Raw genomic sequence first — 20,896 nt, 5'->3', positions numbered from 1 at the left:
CAGTGAATGTATTGATCCATATGTGATGGTTGGAAGTAAAGTCCTGCTTTTGCTAGTGGATTCTGGCGGTTCAGTGACTTAATATCGAGGGACATTATATAGAATGCCCTAAATATTGACTCCAAAATATTGAAGTACAGAATATAGAATCCCTATCTACAAACCGGTAAGTACTAAAATATCGAATCCAAAATATAGAATGTTAAAACATAGTTAAATAAAATATCGATTTTTTTTAAATGTATTAAAAATAATATAAAATTAATTAAATATTAAAAACAATTACATAAAACATACTTAAAATAATGTAAAAAATTAAAGATTAAAATGTAAAAATAATAAAAGTAATGTAAAAAAAGTAGAGATTTTGTTGGATAGTGAGAGGGTAAAAGTTACTATTCACACTCCAGTGAATGCAATAGTAGGGAAAACGTTGGATAGCGTAGGGGTAAAAATTACTATTCCCACTCCGAAGAGTGCAACAGTAGGGAAAGCGTTGGATAGCGGGGGATAAAAACTACTATTCCCACTCCAGAGAGTGCAACAGTAGGGAAAGCGTTGGATAGCGTAGGGGTAAAAATTACTATTCCCACTCCAGTGAGTGCAACAGTAGGGAAAGCGTTGGATAGCATAGGGGTAAAAATTACTATTCCCACTCCAGTGAGTGCAACAGTAGGGAAAACGTTGGATAGTGTAGGGGTAAAAAATACTCTTCCCACTCCAAAGAGTGCAGCAGTAGGGAAAGCGCTGGATAGCAGTAGGGTAAACATTACTATTCCCACTCCAGATAGTGCAACAGTAGGAAAAGCGTTGGATAGCGTAGGGGTAACATTTACTATTCCCACTCCAGTGAGTGCAACAGTAGGGAAAACGTTGGATAGCGTAGGGGTAAAACTTACTCTTCACACTCCAAAGAGTGCAGCAGTAGGGAAAGCGTTGGATAGCGGGAGGGTAAAAATTACTATTCCCACTCCAGTGAGTGCAACAGTAGGGAAAGTGTTGGATAGCGTAGGGGTAAAAATTACTATTCCCACTCCAGTGAGTGCAACAGTAGGGAAAACGTTGGATAGCGTAGGGGTAAAACTTACTCTTCACACTCCAAAGAGCGCAGCAGTAGGGAAAGTGTTGGATAGCGGGAGGGTAAAAAATACTATTTCCACTCCAGTGAGTGCAACAGTAGGGAAAGTGTTGGATAGCGTAGGGGTAAAAATTACTATTTCCACTCCCGTGAGTGCAACAGTAAGGAAAACGTTAGATAGCGTAGGGGTAAAAATTGCTATTCCCACTCCAGAGAGTGCAACAGTAGGGAAAGTAATGATTTAATATTAAAATAAAATTAAATTATCAATACCAATAAAAAATTAATAAAAAAAGAATGACCAATTAATAAAAATTAATTGCCAATTAAAAAAAGTAATTACCAATTAATAAAAATGAATTGCCAATTAATAATTATGTATCTATTAATTATCAATACATATAAATAAATATTTACTTTATTACAATTAAATTACTTCTCACACTATTCCCCTATAAACCCACAACCCGCTCCAAATAATAAATAATACAATTAACATAATTAGCAATGAATCAGTTAATAAAATGAATTACCAATTAATAAAAATGAATTACCAATTAATAAAAAATCATTACCAATTAATAATTAATTATCAAGCAAATAATTATCAATACATATAAATAAAAATAAATATTAACTGTATTACAATTAAATTACTTCCCACTCTATTCCCCTATAAGCCCACAACCCGCTCCAAATAAATAATACAATTAACATAATTATCAATTAATGAATAAAAAGGAATGACCAATTAATAAAAATGAATTACCAATTAATAATTAATTATCAATCAATTAATTATCAATACACATAAATAAAAATTAATATTTAATTTACTATAATTAAATAACTTCCCGCCCTATAAACGCACAACCCACTACAGAATTAAATTATGCAAACATTAAATGACATAACATTCATTACTTTAAAAAAATTAAACATACATTACAAAATTAATACATAATTTTAACACATATACTACCATACATAACACAAAAAAAAAATCGATATTATGGAAATCGATATTTTAAATTCGATATTATGGAAATCGATGTTTCCTACCTCAAATTCGATATCCTGACTAACTATATTTTGGTAATTCGATATTCTGTCCTGTCTATATTTTGGAGTCGATAGTCTGTCCATTCTATATTTTGGATTCTATATTTTGGTTGTTTACCGATTCTGGCACTTGCATTATCATGATTCTTTGGAGAAACGCTGGACTTCAGGGAATGGGAAATCAAAGACAAAGTAAGGATTAAACATTTTGGGATGGTTTCACCAAGGATTGTTTGACATGGTGTTGACACCTGATGCAAAGGAACAGGTGTCTGTAGTTAGGTTTAAGGATTGCATGGAAGAATAGGTAACTAGATTCCCAGCAGTTTTTACAAGTAGTCGTGGTAAGACTGGAAGGGAAGGGCTTCAAACATCTTATCAAAGTCAAGGAAGGGCCATCCCCTTAAAGCACAAGTTGTGCAGCATGCCATTTAGTGTAAGGTCTGATTTGCTTGACAAAACGTTAGATCAAGTGACTATTGAACCAGTGGAATCAATGTTATGGCTTTCTCATTTGGTTGAAGCATAGAAGAGGTCTGGTGAACTTAAAGCATGCATCGATTTACACTCTTTGAATAAGGAGGTGTGGGTTGAATCCCATCAGTTTTCCAAAATCAATTAAATTCTCAATTAATTGACAGGTGCTGAATGGTTTAGCAAAACTGATTTAGCGTAATTATATCACCAGGTGAAGCTAGATCCTTCCTCATGTCATTTCACAGCATTTATAGCACCAAGTAGCATGTTCAATTATGTTGTATGCTATTTCGGCTGGCGTCATCCGCTTTTCAGTGAATTATGAATCACTTTATTAAAAGGGGTTAAATACACAGTAATGTTTCAGGATGATGTCCTCATATTTGCCAAGAATAGGGAAACTTATGATTTCGTGGAGAAGTGTGGCTCAGTGGAGAAGTGTGGCTCAATGGTTAGAGCGGCAGACCCTGATGCAGAGGTCTAGCCCGGGACCAGGGTTCAATTCCCCGCCTCGGCGGGTCTTGGGCTCAAAATTCCATGGACCTGATAATTTTCGCCTTGGTGCCTATTCCAATCATGGAGTCCCACTCTGCAACTCTGGGCAATAGCTTGCTTAATCTCCACAACGGCCCCACAACGCTAAGGATGCCTGGCCTCCACCTTGGGGGTGCCCAGGAGTGGACACCTCACAGGGAAAGCCAGGATGGGTTCCACAGCGGTATTCGTACAAGCGCCTTGAGACCCTTGCGGGTGAGTAGTGCGCTATACAAGTATCAATTTACATTTACATCCTGCATAAGGTCTGTGACATTTTCCAGGCATGTGGTGTTGTAATTAAGAGAAACAGCACATTTTTAAAACGAGAGACAGAATTTTTGGGGCAGCATATGTCTATAGGTGGTGTTAATCAACACCCAGGTTTGGTCAAGGCTATTGTTATTACCCAGGCACCCAAAGATAAGTAAAGTCTGAGATCATATTTAGTGTGATGTGAATTTGATGCCGGGTTTATCCCTGATTATGCCAACTGTATGACAAAACTACTCTAGTTCTCAAGGAGGCTGAACTCCATTACTTTGTCATCGAGAAGGAATTGCTCACCTGTTGTTCGGTGGATGAAAAACTTTGGCCATTTTTATGGGGCAGGAAGTTTACACTTCAAATGGACCATAAGCCACTGGTATACATATTAGGTGGACATAAAAAAATCTGATCTACACCCAGAATAGCCGTGATATCCACCAAGATGTTACTTTGTCAGTTAAAAATGTTTAATACATCTCAGGAATGAAAAACAAAAGGGCAGATTTTCTGTCTAAATTTCCAGTGGAAGAGGATGACGATCTGGATGGTAGTGATATGGAAGACTGTTGCGTAGTAGTTGTAGACTTAGAATTATCTAGCACCTGCTTTGAGGTTCAGTAGTGGGATGCTCTGATGCATGATATGGAGCTCACTAAGGTGATGGAGTATGTTAAGGGAGGTTGGCCTAAGGAAAAGATGCTGCTTCCAGGTCTTCAGCCTTGCAGCAGGTTTGCTGATGAATTGACAGTAGAAGATAAGGTGTTACTCAGTTGTAAACGAGTCATTTCGCCAGTTTTGGTACATACAGGACTTATTCAAAGTGCTCATGAAGGGCATTTAGGGTGAAAGTGGACTAAAAGAAGACTGATGGAAATGTTGCAGTCGTTAGCAATGGATAGAGTGGTAGATGAGATAATTGGAGAGTGTGTCATGTGCCAGTTGTGAAAAGGGTATGAAAACTCTTGCTCCTCATTTGCATCCTGTTAAATGGCCTGATAGGGCATGGGCAAAGGTGGGAATATATTTGATAGGTCATTTTTAGTGTCTGCCTTCACAGTTTCAGTTTGTCTTGATCATGATGGACTTTCATAGTAGGTGTCCTGAAGTAATGTTTGTCTCTGAACCCAATTCAAGTAAGATAGTTAGTTTCTGGAAGGAGATTTTTGGTAGAGAATGTTTTACAGAATTTTTGATTTCTGACAATGATGTCCAATTTGTTAGATCTGTGGTTGAAGATTTTCTGAGGTCAGTGGGGGTGAAACACTTGAAGAGTTTTGCATATCACCCCCAGACAAATAGTCAAGTTGAGCGCATGAATTGAGTGCTGGCACAATGTATCTGTTTAATCGGTGCGAAATGATGGATGCTGTGAGGTCTATGCTATGGTTCGACTGCCCCATGCAGCATTCGGTTTCCAAGGTTTCACTGTTTGAGTTGTTGCGTGGGCTAGACCAGCTTCAAAACTGACACCTGTGCGGATGTTCCGGTGGGTTAAGACAGAAGTCTTCTGAGGATTTGCAGAACATTGCCCTTGGGCATGTGGGTGGGTCACAAGAGAAGGTGAAAATATATCTGGGGAAAAAAGTCTGTTAAAGATTGTGAGATAAGATTTGGTGATGATATGTGTGTCAGAAACCCTTGGTGTGTGAAGAAGGGTAAATTGAAATTTGGTGTTCCTGTATGTGTTGAAAAGGTGTGGGAGAATGCAGTACATGTTAAAGGAGGTCAGTGGTGGAAAATAAACAGGGGCGTCAGAGTACAAGATAGGGTGATGGAAGGCAAAGATACAGAGGATGGCAAAGGAACAGAAGTGAAGGAAGTACATTCTGACATAATTGACAACTGTGTGTCTTTAAGCACTGGTAAGCATTTCTGTAATTGCCCTGTTAGATATCGATAGCCTGGTGTCATTGCCCTTCCACATTATTGATTTGTTTGATATTGATGACCTTGTGATATATCCCTCTTATGTTATTGGTTCATTCATGCAAAGCTTAACATGTAGATGAGCGTGTTTGTATTTTTTTTGTTAGTTGTTTAAGCATAGGTTTCCTGTATGGTTGTTAATGTAAGTGCTTCGGGAAGAGAATTAGTTATTTTATGTCCTTCCAACCATGTTATTATCACCTGAAATTTCTGAAGAGATAATGTTATGGTCTTGTGACTGGGAAGCATTAGAGGACTGTGGCTTTCATGTTCTAGAAGTATGTAGTGTGGTTTGAAATGCTGGTGTTCAAACAGAGAAGTAGTTGAGGAAGCTGGGAGAAGATATGTTTGTTGGAGATAATGTATTAAAGGTGGATTTTACACTTATCTGCATCTTGGCATCTTCTGTGGACCACAACACCTACTTTAGAGAATACTGGTGTTTGAAGATTGCTGTGAAACTCCCATCATAGGACAGGAAATTATTCAAGCTTGTGACTCTATGAAAGATATCAACGCTGGAGAACTGCAGTTACAGGTAAGTTGTTTCTTTTCTCTTTTAAATTACCAGCTTCTGCCTGAGGTAATTGATCTTATTTATGCCCAATGAATTTTGTATTTAAAGGTGAAATTACTATATCAGAAACTTTCTAACGATGTTATGGACACACAGGGTCTGATTCACAGAGGTTAGTGTTTTTTTAATAATTTTTCTGTATACAAAACTGTGTTTTAATATTAAGTTTACGAGAGAAGAGACTCCGCAGTCGTAGTGGGGAACTAAACACAAACACAGATAGAACGAGCCTATCTTTTTATGTGTGGAGTTCTCCACCCTGACTGCAGGCTCAATGTTTTCAATTGTGAAATGTATTTTTAAATGTATTTTAGGCATAATTAATACGAGTCTGGGAGAATAATTTCTTTTTTTGTTTGCTTGTAATCAAGGGCCACCTACTGATATGGTTGTTGTTTGAATACTTTCATCAAAACATGCCATCGTCTACATTAATAAAGTTGTCTATGATATCATGTTATCATTACTACTGTCTAAGGCCTGACCATGTACAATTGGAGAAACCTGCCTCTTGTTGTAAGCTTTAATTAATTGAGCAATAATACCATTTCTCCTGTGAATCATCTTTGAGTTTCTTAAACTGCTGTCCTCTAGTTACCAATATTAGCTCACAGTGCAAATGTCTTTTTTGAGTCGTAATAATTTAGACGTAGTTGATTTCCGTAGCCTTTTATTTGAATCCAAATGTTACAGTCTCAAAGCAAAAATGTATGCGTTCATGAGTTTAATCAAGCTAGAAACACTATTTTACATGCATGCTAGATTTATTGGCAGTTTACAAAGGATATCACCCAGAGTATGCAAATTAAATCTAAGACGGATTGTAACATATTTCAGTACGTGCGTTCTTGGAATATGCTTTATAGTATACGAATGAGACCAGCGGTTGCTTCTAAATTAAAAAAAAACGGGCTTTATGTTATTTTATTTGAGTTTCTTTTCTCTGTTTATCTTTACAAGCATTTTCAAATTACAGTTCTTCTGACTTATCTTTTCTTTCTAGTACGTCCAGAATTTACTGATACGTTAGCGATAAAGAAAGGATGGCATCCAATTCTGGAAAAAATATCCGTGGAAAAACCTGTTTCCAACAATACATATATTACCGAAGGCAGTAATTTCGTCATTGTCACTGGACCAAATATGAGTGGCAAATCAACTTACCTTAAACAAATTGCACTTTCTCAGATAATGTCTCAAATTGGTAAGTATTACATATGGCTTTACATGCCTTGAGAAATGCATTTAGATACCGATATAGATGTTTGAAAAGCGTATGATGTTTCCATTAATAGAAAATACATTGTTTTTATAGATCAAGCGTGTAATATTTATTGTGATAATCACACGTACAATTCTATTACTCCTAGATTAGTCTCATTCACATTAACACCTTTTAGCAACCATGAGTGTGGGTAAGAGAAGGGTTGAAAACAGTGCTTAAAGGGATTACCATTTTAAGCTGGAGGGTCTTTGTATGCAAGCCATTGGCATTCAACTTTGGCCATACTTCTATCCCCATTTTATTATATTCGGATGACCCCGTTTTAATAGCCGGAACTGAAAAAAGCCTCCAACGTTTAGACCCGTTTTGAATTTACATGGAGTACTTAAATCTTAAAGTTAATTCTTCAGTGTCTTATATCATGACCTGTGGTCACTTTAGCACCAAGTCAAAGTCTTTTAAGAAGGGGGAGTCCACTTTATCAAAGGTTAAAAATTGTAGTTATCTGTGGATTCTGTCAAGCTCTTAAGCCGATCCCTGCCTATAACACCAAGAGCCCAGATTTTTAGGAGAAATATCGAAGCAATTTTTAGATTTGCTAGTAAACTCCAAAGCAAAAGATTTGAAGCACAGCTCAACCTTTATAATAGCAAGTGTTGTCAGCCTGTGTATATGGCGCTGGCCTCTGGGAATATAACCATGTGGTAATTTTACAATGCATAGAGAACCGAATATATCAATCAATCAATCAATCAGTACATTCATTTGTAGAGCGCACTACTCACCCGTGAGGGTCTCAAGGCGCTTAAGGGAGGGGGAGGGGGTGCTGTTGTTGCTCGAATAACCAGGTCTTGAGGTGTTTCCTAAAGGTTAAATGGTCCTGGGTCAGTCGTAGGTGTGCGGGGAGGGAGTTCCATGTCTTGGCTGCCAGGTAGGAGAGATCTTCCTCCGGTGGTGGTTCTGCGAATCCATGGGACGGTGGCGAGGGCGAGGCTGGTGGAGCAGAGCTGGCGGGTGGGTGTGTAGAACGAGAGGAGGTTGTTGAGGTATTCGGGGCCCATGTTGTGGAGTGCTTTGTGTGCGTGGGTGAGCAGCCTGAACGTGATCCTCTTGTTGACGGGGAGCCAGTGCAGGTTTCTCAGGTGGGCAGATGTGTGCCAGTGGCGTGGGATGTTGAGGATGAGTCGTGCGGAGGCGTTTTGTATGCGCTGAAGATGTTTCTGAAGTTTGGCTGTGGTTCCTGCATATAGGGCGTTCCCATAGTCCAGTCGGCTGGTGACGAGGGCCTGGGTGACCGTCTTTCTGGTTTCGGTGGGGATCCACCGGAAAATCTTTCGGAGCATGCGTAGGGTTTTGAAAAATGAGGATGAGACTGCGTTGACTTGCTTGGTCATCGTGAGGGAGGAGTCCAGGATGAATCCCAGGTTGCGCGCGTGGTCCGTGGGTGTCGGTGCGGTGCCCAGCGTTGCGGGCCACCAGGAGGCGTCCCAGGCGGATGGGGACTGTCCAAGGATGAAGGACCTCCGTCTTGTCCAGTTGAGTTTCAGACGGCTGTGCTTAATCCATTCTGCGACATCTTTCATTCTGTCCTGGAGGTTGGTTTTGGCGGTGGATGGGTCTTTGGTGAGGGAGAGTATCAGTTGGGTGTCGTCGGCGTAGGAGATGATGTTGATGTTGTGTTTGCGTACGATGGTGGCGAGGGCGCTCATGTAGATATTGAAGCGGGTTGGACTGAGTGATGAGCCTTGGAGTACGCCGCAGATGATCTTGGTGGCCTCTGAGCGGAAGGGAGGGAGGCGGACTCTCTGGGTAATGTCGGAGAGGAACGATGTGATCCAATCCAGGGCCTTTCCTCGGATTCCAGTGTTGTAGAGGCAGGTTGTTAAGGTGTGGTGGCAGACGGTATCAAAGGCTGCCGAGAGGACCAGGAGGATGAGGGCGGCTGTCTCTCCATTGTCCATCAGGCTTCTGATGTCATCGGTGGCTGCGATGAGGGCGGTCTCGGTGCTGTGGTTGGCTCGAAATCAGGACTGGGATGGGTCGAGCGAGTTGTTTGCGTCGAGGAATGCAGTCAGCTGTTCATTGACGGTCTTCTCGATGACTTTAGCCGGGAAGGGGAGAAGAGAGATGGGACGGAAGTTCTTGAGGTCTTTGGGGTCCGCCGTGGGTTTCTTCAGAAGGGCGTTGATTTCTGCGTGTTTCCACCTTTCAGGGAAGATGGCTGACGTGAAGGAGCTGTTTATGACGTTCCGGAGGTGGGGTGCGATGAGGGTGTCGGCTTTGTTGAAGATATGATGAGGGCATGGGTCAGAAGGGGAGCCAGAGTGGATGGTGTTCATGACGTGAGAGGTATCTTCAGTGCTGATGGGGGTCCATGCGCTGAGGGTGGTGGTGGGGGTCGTTGGTTTGGTTGCTGGAGGCGGAGTTTGAGGTCCAAAGCTGTTGTGTATATCTGCGATCTTGCGGTGGAAGAATGTGGCGAGGAAGTTGCAGAGGTCTTGCGACGGTGTGATGTCGTTGTTGCTGGCGCTGGGGTTGGAGAGCTCTTTGACAATGCTTAAGAGTTCCTTGCTGTTGTGGGTGTTGTTGTCCAGCTGCTCTTTGAACGATGTCCTTTTGGTGGTGCGGATCATCTGGTGGTATTCGCGGGTGGCGCTCTTGAGGGCTGTCATGTTTTCTGATGTCCGTTTGTGGCGCCAGGCTTTTTCGAGGGTTCGTCATGATTTCTTTGAGGACTTCTGTGAACCATGAGATTTTTCTGTTGCCAGTGTTGCCTGGGGGTTTCCTTAGTGGGGCGAGGTCGTCGGCGCAGTTGGTGATCCACTGTGCGAAGTTGTGTGCTGCGTTGGTGTTAGGGGTGTTGACAGGTAGGTTCTGGCTCAGCAATGTGGTCAGCTGGTCTGTCGTGACTTTGCTCCAGCATCTGCGGGGGATCTGTGGCGTGTGGTGGTGGGATGTAGTTTTCTTGAAGGCGAAGTGGATGCAGCTGTGGTCGGTCCAGTGTAGTCCGGTGGAGTGGCTGAAGGAGACGTGGTTGCTGGCGGAGAAGATGGGGTCGAGCGTGTGGCCAGCGAGGTGGGTGGGCATGTCCACCAGTTGCTTGAGTCCGAGGTTGGCAAGGTTGTCAAGCAGGGTGGTGGTGTTGTTGTCTTTCTTTTTCTCCAGGTGGAAGTTCAGGTCCCCAAGGAGGATGTACTCTGGTGAGGCTAGGGCGTGCGGGCTGATGAAGCCAGCGATGGTTTCGCTGAATTGTGTGCGAGGGCCCGGAGGTCTGTAGATGAGCGTTCCTATGAGGGTGGTCTGGGGGGCTGTGTGGATCTGGAAGTGTAGGTGTTCGGCGGCGGTGAGAGTGTCTTCGGCGTTGGTCGTGACGCTGATGGTGTTCCTGTAGATGATGGCGATTCCTCCTCCGGTTTTGTTGATGCGGTCTTTCCGGGTGATTTTATAGCCATCCGGGATGGCTATGGCGATGTCGGGGGCCGAGGAGGTGTTCATCCAGGTTTCCGTGAGGAAGGTGACGTCTGGTGCTGTTGTATCAAGGAGTTCCCAGAGTTTGACGGCGTGTTTGTGGACGGAGCGAGTGTTGAGGAGGATGCACTTGAGGTGGTTGTTGTTATTGTTGCTGTGTTCGGTGAGCGGGGTTCAGGTTCGGAGGCAGGTGAATTTGCAGGCTTGGCAGGTGAAGGGTCTGTGGGTGCGCTTCGGGGTGGCTCGGTGGCAGGCGGCAGGTCGTCCGGTGTTGAGTGCGGTGTCGTATCTTAGTCGGGTGCCCTGGCATTGGCTAGGGCCAGGGGTTCTGGCGTTGGGCGCGGTCTAGGCGCGGACGGCCCCAGGCGGGCTTGCCTTTGGTGCGCCAGCGGCGCGGCCGCTTCGCGGCCTCCATATGAGGGTCAGAGGGAGGGAGGAGCAGCTGGGAGGTGGGAGTGGGGCGGCCAATGGGAGACGAGGGGGCGGGGCCGCAGGGATGCAGCGGCGGGAAGCAGAGGCACGGGGACAATAAAGTGGGCGGTGCACAAAGGGGAAACGGCAAGATGTGCGTATATGTGCAGTCCGGGGAAGCACTCCTTTAATTTGCCATTAAGAGCTTGCCATGCCGTTTTTGAAAGATATAATCGGGCTAGTACCCTTATTATTGTGGTTGATAATTTGGCCATCACAAGAGGCTGGCCTAGCAAGATTCTGTATCTCCGACTGCCTGCTAGTAGACGGGGTAGAATAGATATGATGGCTTAAGTATGTGAAGGATTCCTTTGAGCGTTTGGGTTTGCCCGTTTTATCCAATTCCCCTCTAAAGCCACGGATAAAAAAAAGTGTATCGGGAGCACTTCATAAACAATCATCTAGACATGGTGCAGAAAATGCATAGCATTGTAAATTATGCACAAGTTTCAACAACTATTGGCATAATGCCCTATCTGGGATGGATTATACCCCCTACCCAGGGTTACTGGCTCACCCTTTTCAGATTAAGCACTCTGCATTTTAAATTCGCCTCTCCCACAATGGCACCTGGACTCAGTATTTACCCATTTGCAGATGACACAATAGCTCAATTCAAAGTATTAGCCTCTTATTCTTGTTTTGCCACCTGTACCAAGAGCCAAGAAGTCACTTTATGGTGCCTCTCCTGTGTAAGGCTAACGTGAGACAATACAAGGAAGGGCCAGTGTTTATGCAATCTCTAGATTCACTTGAAGTTTGCTTTGCTGTACTTACATTTTTACAAAATCTGCATTTTACATCAGGAGGTGTTACGAACCTTAAAAGCTGTTTCTTGTTGTTATGTCTGAATATGAAACTGCAAAAACAACAGTTGATGGACAGAATGCAGATCAATGTCATACATTCACCCCAGTACAGAGATCTGGGCCTAAATCCATCGTTTTTTTGCCTTTCCAGTTTGAACCCAGCCATATGCAAATCAGTCTTGACCCTGTGCCCCATGGGAACAGTCCAGCCCGAACTGCCAAGCCAGGTCCTCCCTGGACTGGAAACAAGCATGTCTGACCTGGGGTGGTGTGGAGTGCAAAAAAACGATGGATTTAGGCCCAGATCTCTGTACTGGGGTGAATGTATGACAATGTTCTGCATTCTGTCCATCACCTGTTGTTTTTGCCTTTGTCGCCCCGAGTGGGATGGGTATGCTCAGTCGTGAGTCCCATGCTCTCCACAACACTGGAGTCAAGCTATCCAGGCTGATGAAGGCTGATAGCCAGAAACCGGTCCTTGGATGCTTGATTCCGGTCCAGGAAAGACATGGCTTGGCAGTTCGGGCTGGACTGTTCCCATGAGGCACAGGGTCAAGGCTGATTTGCATATGGACATGTCTGACCTGGGGTGGTGTGGAGTGCAAATAAAGGATGGATTTAGTCCCAGATCTCTGTACTGGGGTGAATGTATATATATATATATATATATATATATATATATTACCTACTGGCGGTCGCCAGTAGGTATATATAGTTAGGATTTTTTCTATGTCTAATAACTTTGGCGTTTGTGGACGGAATTGGCTGAAATTTTCTGGAAAATGGAACATTTTGTTTCTGAGCAGCCCCTGGAAATTTGGGGGGGGTTCGTCAAGGGGGGGCCGAGAAAAAAGGGGGGTCCCAAAACGTGTTTTTAACATTGAGTTTTCCATAGGGCGGTTGGCCTCACTTTTAGCCCGAACGGCTGAATGGATTTGCACGAAACTTGGCAAAATTGTAGGGACTGGTAGCCCGATGTGCCTTTGCTAGGTCTCAATATATGTGCTTCAGTGGATTTTGAGAAATTAATGTTCAAAAAAAGATATATATCTGTAACAGCGGACCGGGCAGCGCTCCGGTTCGCGGACTTTACGCGTACCGGAACTTCGCGTAGCGAAGCTGATTGGCTCTCCGGTGTCTGTCAACATTCTAAACAGTCCGGAGCGGCCGCCATCTTGTCTCTCGGTAGGATTGAGAGACAAGAGGAGGCCAAAACAAAGGGGGAAATGACCATAAGGGGGCATAGTATATCCTCCCTGACCCCCTAGGTTTAATGTGGAGGCTTTAAAAGGGCCCCGCGGGGCAAAAAAAAATTAATTTTTTTTTGTTTTTTTGCGTGGGTAGCGCCCGGTTCGCGAACCGGGAAGCGTTCTGGGCAGCGTACTATAATGAAAAATGAATGATAGACTTTTCAAATACTGTATGTTAATTGATTGTTGGTTTTGTTGATTATTTTTTAATTTTTTTATTTTTTAAGCAATTATTTATTATTGTGATTGTGTTTCAAAATTTAATAACATTTCTAACATTTAACTAGTTTATGAATTACATATAAAAATGATTAAAGACTCAAACAATTTTTTAATATTACATACAATTTTATTTTTCAGATTGTTTTTCAAAATTTAATAGAACGTCTAGCATTTGACTGTCCGATATGTCCTCTTGTTGAGTGAACATAAGTTCCCACATTTGACCGTCATCATAATGGAGTAAATGATCGACAGATTCTACACATTGAAGTAATTCATAGTCTCGTGACTCATCCATGAATTCTAAGTCATCAATGGGTTCCATAACTTGTTCATTGTTGCTGTCCAGAACAATTTCGAAGGAAACATTCTGCTCACCTTCCATTTTATTGCTGTAATTTGCATAAAAAATAAATATATCAGTAGAGATAGGGCACTGTTGGGTTTAAGTTCAGACAGGTACTTGTGAGTTTATAACAGAGAAGTAATCTATGGGCACTGTATGGTTTCAGGCGTGAAGTAGTACTATTAAAAAGTGCCTGTGAAGAAGCCTAAGTAAATTCATAATTATACCACAGAAACCTAAATCAATCCATAATTATAATAAAGAAGCCTTTCTCAATGTCTAACTCTTACAGAGGGATAGTATATAACTATCTGAAAATGTTTTCAAATTTATAAAATAATATCTCACCTTCTAAAAACAAGTTTAAGTTGTGAGTGAAAATGATCTTGCAATGTAGTTCAGGAAGTAGTAGTCAAAATGGCTGTGTTTCTCTCTCTTTCTTTATATATATTCAGGTACATAACCAATCAAATGTCAGGTAAAAAAAGTAGAAAATGAAAGTAACATTTTAATTGGTTGTCAATTCCAACACTTCAGATGTGTTTTGAGAAGTAATTTACCTCAGGGTATTTAGAGAGGTCTACAGGCTAAATGGCTAAATGGAATTCCAATCAAATTTGTGAAAATGGTAGGGATTGGTATGTAGTATGAGCTAATCTATATTTGGTGAAATTGTCTCCAGTCGCTTTTCTGTAAACTACTTTCCCACCTTTTTTGATGGTGCGCTTCCCAGGGAGCGACCCGGTACGCGAACTGTTGAGCGCCCCGGTTCGCGAACCTTAAGCGTTACGGGAGTCCACCATTTTGTGTTTCGGTCGAATTAAGATACAAGATGGAGGGCAAATAATGTTCAGAATGGGTAGAAGGGGGCACGGTAGACTTATTTTGACCCCCTAGGTTTTCTGAGGGTGGCTGAGGAGGCTTATATGTGCGAAAAAAAAACATTTTTTTTAAAAATTTCGCGAGGTTAGCTCCCGGTTCGCGTACCGGGTAGCGCCCCAGGGAGCGTACTTTGTTGAAAATTAGTGAAAAATTTTACAGTAAAATAATAATTGTGAGTGATCAGATGTAGGGTAGCTCTGAGAAGAGCTTTTGGGTTTATGGTACATTTAGGTACTTATAAGTAGGTACCAATGCACAGTCTTAAATTCAGAATGAAAATTCTGTTGCCCTCATCTGAGAAGTGAACTCCATCTCCTCTGTAGATATCTTGCATGTAGTAACGCAAGTTATTGTTGTACATGGAGCCCATTCCATGGTCTCTCATGTAAGCTGAAACAGATTTGTTTACATGCTTCCTCGACTTCTCAATTTGTGGACAAAATTGGTTTGACCACCTCCATTTCTGTCTTTGGCATATATTTGAATATACCAAGGCAGTTTGAGGAAAAAGTGCCATCAATTGCTCAAAGGTGTCCTTTAAAAGCATTTCCAGACCTACCCCAGTCAAAGTGCCCAAATCATTACCTCCACAGTGCACAATTAACAGGTCAGGTTTTGGCAAATGCATAAAGGTTTTCACCAATGGTATCAATTGGTGACATTTTAATCCTCTGTGGCCAAACCACTTAATTTCCACATCTTGTAAATTGAGGTTAGGTAAATTTCTGTTCTTAGCATACCTGTGAGCCCAGTGGATATAACTATGTCCAACAATCCAGACAGAAAACATGGTGAGAGAAGGTTCTGCTGCAGTCAGATGAAGTGTGGCAATGAAATGGCAGTTGAAAAAATGAGAGTTTAAAATGAAAAAAACTGTGGAGTTTCTGTGTTAATGAAGCAGTAACAGTGATTGGTGGATTTTGATTGCTGAAAACAGAAAGTTAGGGTGCATGGAACAGTTCTTTGAAAGATGTATTTTGAATGGTCAATAAAAAATCATTAAATGAAAGATTGCAGTGGATACGCAGGTGCACTGAGAGTTCAGAGTTCAATTGCAACATTGTTGTGTGAACTTGCAAACACCAGAGGTCTTCCAAGAGGTGGTTGCCATGCAAAAAAGGCAAAGAGGGCAGAGGGGGGAAGGGTTTTCATTTGAAAAAAAGTGAGGGAAGAGTTTTGATTGGGTGACATGAGAGATATGTGTGAAGAATTACAGCATTTCTGTGCTTTTGATAGCTGCAGACTCTGGAGTGCATACCTTTTGCTCTGCTGAAGACAAATTGGTGTGTTTCTGAGACTGTTTTCAAACTCAAAGTATTTGCTAAGGTGAGAAAATATTTCTTTAATTTAGATAGAGAATAGTGTGCTTTAAGGAGAAAATTATGAAGAAAGTTGTGTTTTTCAAATGTTGCTTTGTCTCAAGTGTTTTACAAATAGATTTTGTTTCTTTGAGAAAATGTAATTGGAGAAAATGTGAAGTATTAGTACTGACAGGGTGTTTTTCTGCATAGGAGCTGTGGAGTCTTTTCAAATTATGACTTGAAAATCGTTTTTGAGGAAAATGAATGGTTATAATATTTCTGACAAGGATATAATGGTGTATGCTTCTTTATAATGCAATTGACTGTCTCTGATGTTATTTTTCCCATTTTAATGTAAGACCTTTCTCTGTGGCGCAAATTGCTTGTAAATATGCTCCCACCTGTGCATGGCAAATTTAGATTTTGAATGTTTGTGTTACATAGCCATGTTAAAAGTGATACAAACATGCTGCAAAGGCAATCAAAAAACGCTTTTATGTGTCTTAAGGACATTTTAAGTCATTTTCCCATGTGCAGTGTTTTGAAATTATGATTTGAAAATCGTTTTTGGGGAAAAGGAATTGTTTTTAAATTTATGACAAGGACATAATGGTGTATGCTTCTTTATAAGGCAATTGACTGTCTCTGATGTTATTTTTCCCATTTTAATGTAAGACCTTTCTCTGTGGCGCAAATTGCTTGTAAATATGCTCCCACCTGTGCATGGCAAATTTAGATTTTGAATGTTTGTGTTACATAGCCATGTTAAAAGTGATACAAACATGCTGCAAAGGCAATCAAAAAACGCTTTTATGTGTCTTAGGGACATTTGATGTCATTTTTCCCATATTACATTAAAAGACCTTTCTCCGTGGGGCACATTCCTTGTAAATATGGTCACACTTGTGCATGGTAAATTTAGATTTTGACTGTTTGAGTTACATAACCATGTTAAAAGTGACCCAAAAAAATTGCAAAGGCTTTCAAAAAACACTTTCATGTGTCTTAAGGACATTTTAAGTCATTTCCCTGTGGGCAGTGTTTTCAAATTATGACTTGAAAATCGTTTTTGAGGTAAAGGAATGTTGTTAAAATTTATGTGCGCCATATGCCCCCAAATTTCTTTTTCAGGGGTGCAGCAGGGTGTTCTTGAGACACCCCTGCACCTTTGGAAAAATTCCTAATTTGCGATGAGCTAATTGCTAATCGCAAATTGCACCTTCATTCCTATGGGCATCCTGGCCCATGGAAATGAATGGGTAATTTGCAATTAGCAATTTGCTCATCGCAAATTAGGAATGGTAAAGAATCGCTATTTATTCCTTAAAATTCGCTATTTTGGAAATGCAAAATAGTTTGATGATACATATGGCGGTTGATCTCTAACAAGATAAGAAGCTTAGGGATACATTTATGATGACTGGCGCAATGAAGTGGACATCACTTACTTCATTGGTAGAGCTTTACATGTATTATCTCCTCTGTATTCTTCATCAAGCGTAACTTTAATCTGCAATCCTGAGTAGGCCTCACCTTAAACAAACCTCTGGATAGGCCACACCTTATCGTCATCATGAATTAATCATTTAAAATGCTAGGGACAGATTTATGATAGGTGTATGCCTCTTTTGCGCCACTTACAAAACACTGCCCACGGGGAAATGACTTAAAATGTCCTTAAGACACATGAAAGTGTTTTTTTAAAGCCTTTGCAATTTTTTTGGGTCACTTTTAACATGGCTATGTGACTCAAACAGTCAAAATCTAAATTCACCATGCACAGGTGGGAGCATATTTACAAGGAATGTGCTCCATGGGGAAAGGTCTTATAATGTAATATGGGAAAAATGACATCAGAGACAGTGAAATGCCTTATAAAGAAGCATACACCATTATGTCCTTGTCATAAATTTACAAACCATTCCTTTTCCCTAAAAACGATTTTCAAATCAAAATTTGAAAACACTGCACATGTGGAAATGACTTAAAATGTCCTTAATTAAAAATTTGCTATTCCTTATTTTGCGATTGCACTGAAGGATTTGCAAATTTTGCGATTCCTTAAATGCAATGTATCAAACAAAAAATATGTAAAAAATGACATTAAGGATTTGGAAACTACCACCAACTTCTAGTTTGTGGTAATTTGCGAATTCTTTTCAAAAAGCTTTTTTTCCAAAAAACAAAAGGTGCCATATGACGCCAATACATGCCCTTAGGGCATGTATGTGCGCCATATGCCCCCAAATTTCTTTTTCAGGGGTGCAGCAGGGTGTTCTTGAGACACCCTTGCACCCTTGAAAAATTCCTAATTTGCGATGAGCTAATTGCTAATCGCAAATTGCACCTTCATTCCTATGAGCCTCCTAGCCCATGGAAATGAATGGGTATTTTATTTATTTATTTATTTATTTATTTATAGAGTTTTGTATAGCGCGGACAAGACCCGTGGGTATCAGAGCGCTTAACACGGAAAGAGATACACATATAGACATTATAATAGCATTAATAATAACAAATGGATATGAGGTAGAAGGCACTGTACTCAAAGATGTGATTAGATATAAATATTCCTATTGTCTGTGCAATTAGCAGTAGATGCTTAACACGGAAAGAAATTACATATAGACATTATAGTAACATTAATAACAACAAATAGATATGAGGTAGAAGGCAGTGTACTGTAAGGACGTGATTAGATATATATACTCCTATTAACTGCACAATTAGCAATAGATGACGAGCAGGTTTGGCTCGGGTCAGAATAGCAAACCTAGCTCGGTGAGGTAGTGTTATAAGGCATTCCAGTGCATCTCAAGGATGAAATGGATAGATAAATACAGTGAGGTAGCGGTTATAAAGTTTGTCTGTGAGATATAGTTATAGGTGTCTGGCCTCAGCTTGAACACGGCAACAGTCATTTTTCATGACGAGGAACAACCCTCTATTATTGTAAGTGATCGTCCCAGTCATCTTAATTTTCTATGTAGGGTATTTACTCATCAAGTGGCTCTTCAGTTCTCGTTTGAATGTCATTGTATTTTGAATCGTCCTGATGTTTGGAGGGAGTGAGTTCCATATTCTGGGGGCGGCTCCGGAGAATGCTCGGTTGTAGGTCTTTTTCTTGTGGGTAATTTGCAATTAGCAATTTGCTCATTGCAAATTAGGAATGGTAAAGAATTGCTATTTATTCCTTAAAATTCGCTATTTAGGAAATGCAAAATAGTTTGATGATACATATGGCGGTTCATCTGTAACAAGATAAGAAGCTTAGGGATACATTTATGATGACTGGCGCAATAAAGTGGACATTACTTACTTCATTGGTAGGCCTTTACATGTATTATCTCCTCTGTATTCTTCATCAAGCGTAACTTTAATCTGCAATCCTGAGTAGGCCTCACCTTAAACAAACCTCTGGATAGGCCACACCTTATCGTCATCCTGGATTAATCATTTAAAATGCTAGGGACAGATTTATGATAGGTGTATGCCTCTTTTGCGCCACTGTGCGTCACTTTTATGATGCAGCGGCGGTGCAAAAGATTTGCTATGAGGCGACAAAATTACAAATTGATGCATTTAGGCAGATGTGTCATGGTGTAAAAAAAACGTGCCACATGAAACCGATGCAGCAGTGATGCAAAAGATGCACCATGTTGCAAGACAGGCCTCACTTGGGGCCATATGTATCAAGCTAATTAGCATTTGCAAACATCAAAATTCTGCGAATTTCGGCCTTTGCGAATGCTAATTAGACAAATGGTATGTATCAAACAAGTTTGATGCAAAATAAGGAATAGCAAAATTTGCTATTCCTTATTTTGCGATTGCACTGAAGGATTTGCAAATTTTGCGATTCCTTAAATGCAATGTATCAAACAAAAAATATGTAAAAAATGACATTAAGGATTTGGAAACTACCACCAACTTCTAGTTGGTGGTAATTTGCGAATTCTTTTCAAAAAGCTTTTTTTCCAAAAAACAAAAGGTGCCATATGACGCCAATACATGCCCTTAGGGCATGTATGTGCGCCATATGCCCCCAAATTTCTTTTTCAGGGGTGCAGCAGGGTGTTCTTGAGACACCCCTGCACCCTTGGAAAAATTCCTAATTTGCGATGAGCTAATTGCTAATCGCAAATTGCACCTTCATTCCTATGAGCCTCCTAGCCCATGGAAATGAATGGGTAATTTGCAATTAGCAATTTGCTCATTGCAAATTAGGAATGGTAAAGAATTGCTATTTATTCCTTAAAATTCGCTATTTAGGAAATGCAAAATAGTTTGATGATACATATGGCGGTTCATCTGTAACAAGATAAGAAGCTTAGGGATAGATTTATGATGACTGGCGCATCACCAGGGATGTGCCAGTCATCCTGCGCCGCTGTTCCGCCACCCATGGTATGCTGCATTTACAATGCGGCGCAGCATGGGGCAAAAATGGCACAGATGCGTGACGTATCTGTGCTCTAAAGGTGGCGCATTGCTGGAGTTGTATCGCAAGTGCGATGCAGCTCCAGCAAGGCTCAGGGGTGCCCCATCTCCACAATGTTGCGTCAAGACCTATGCCTGCTTAAAGCAGGCGCAGGGTTTTGACGCAGCTTTCTCCTATCTGATTGTAAATGCGGCACACCATGGGTGGCAGAGCAGCGGTGCACGTTAACTGGTGCATGCCTGGGGATGTGCCATTTAACATAAATCTGCCCCTTTACATTTAAGTATGTGCAGGGGACACAGAGTCGGTGAGGCTTATCCAAGGTTAAGAAGAGATGAGTCCTGTTCACTGAAAAATTAGACATAGGCTTCACCTGCTCAGCATCGCTGGACATGGCTAAATAATAGCTGCAAAATGTTACTCTTGTTAAACAATTTTACTATTATAATCTCTGAGATTTGTCTCTTACTCTGCAACATCTCATTGTTGTTATCTTTCTTTAAAGATAAAGACAACATCAACATGAGCGACAATCTGCAATCAGTTGATTTTGACCT

The 20,896-nt window shown here is 41.1% G+C and overlaps 1 protein-coding gene across 1 annotated transcript in view; it reads left to right on the top strand.

Annotated features, from left to right (window-relative positions):
* The window catches only part of MSH4 (mutS homolog 4), a 1,513,152-nt gene that overhangs the window by 1,035,946 nt on the left and 456,310 nt on the right, over window positions 1-20,896 (top strand). Inside the window, exon 16 of the mRNA XM_078673412.1 lies at window positions 6,928-7,128. Within this exon, the coding sequence (XP_078529538.1) occupies window positions 6,928-7,128 (201 nt within the window). The remainder of the gene's footprint in view (window positions 1-6,927; window positions 7,129-20,896) is intronic.

This window comes from Lissotriton helveticus, chromosome 1_2 (genome assembly GCF_964261635.1).
Source record: "Lissotriton helveticus chromosome 1_2, aLisHel1.1, whole genome shotgun sequence".
NCBI lineage: Eukaryota > Metazoa > Chordata > Amphibia > Caudata > Salamandridae > Lissotriton > Lissotriton helveticus.
Note: the sequence above shows the minus strand (reverse complement) of the source record. Positions and strands in the feature narration are given on the sequence as shown.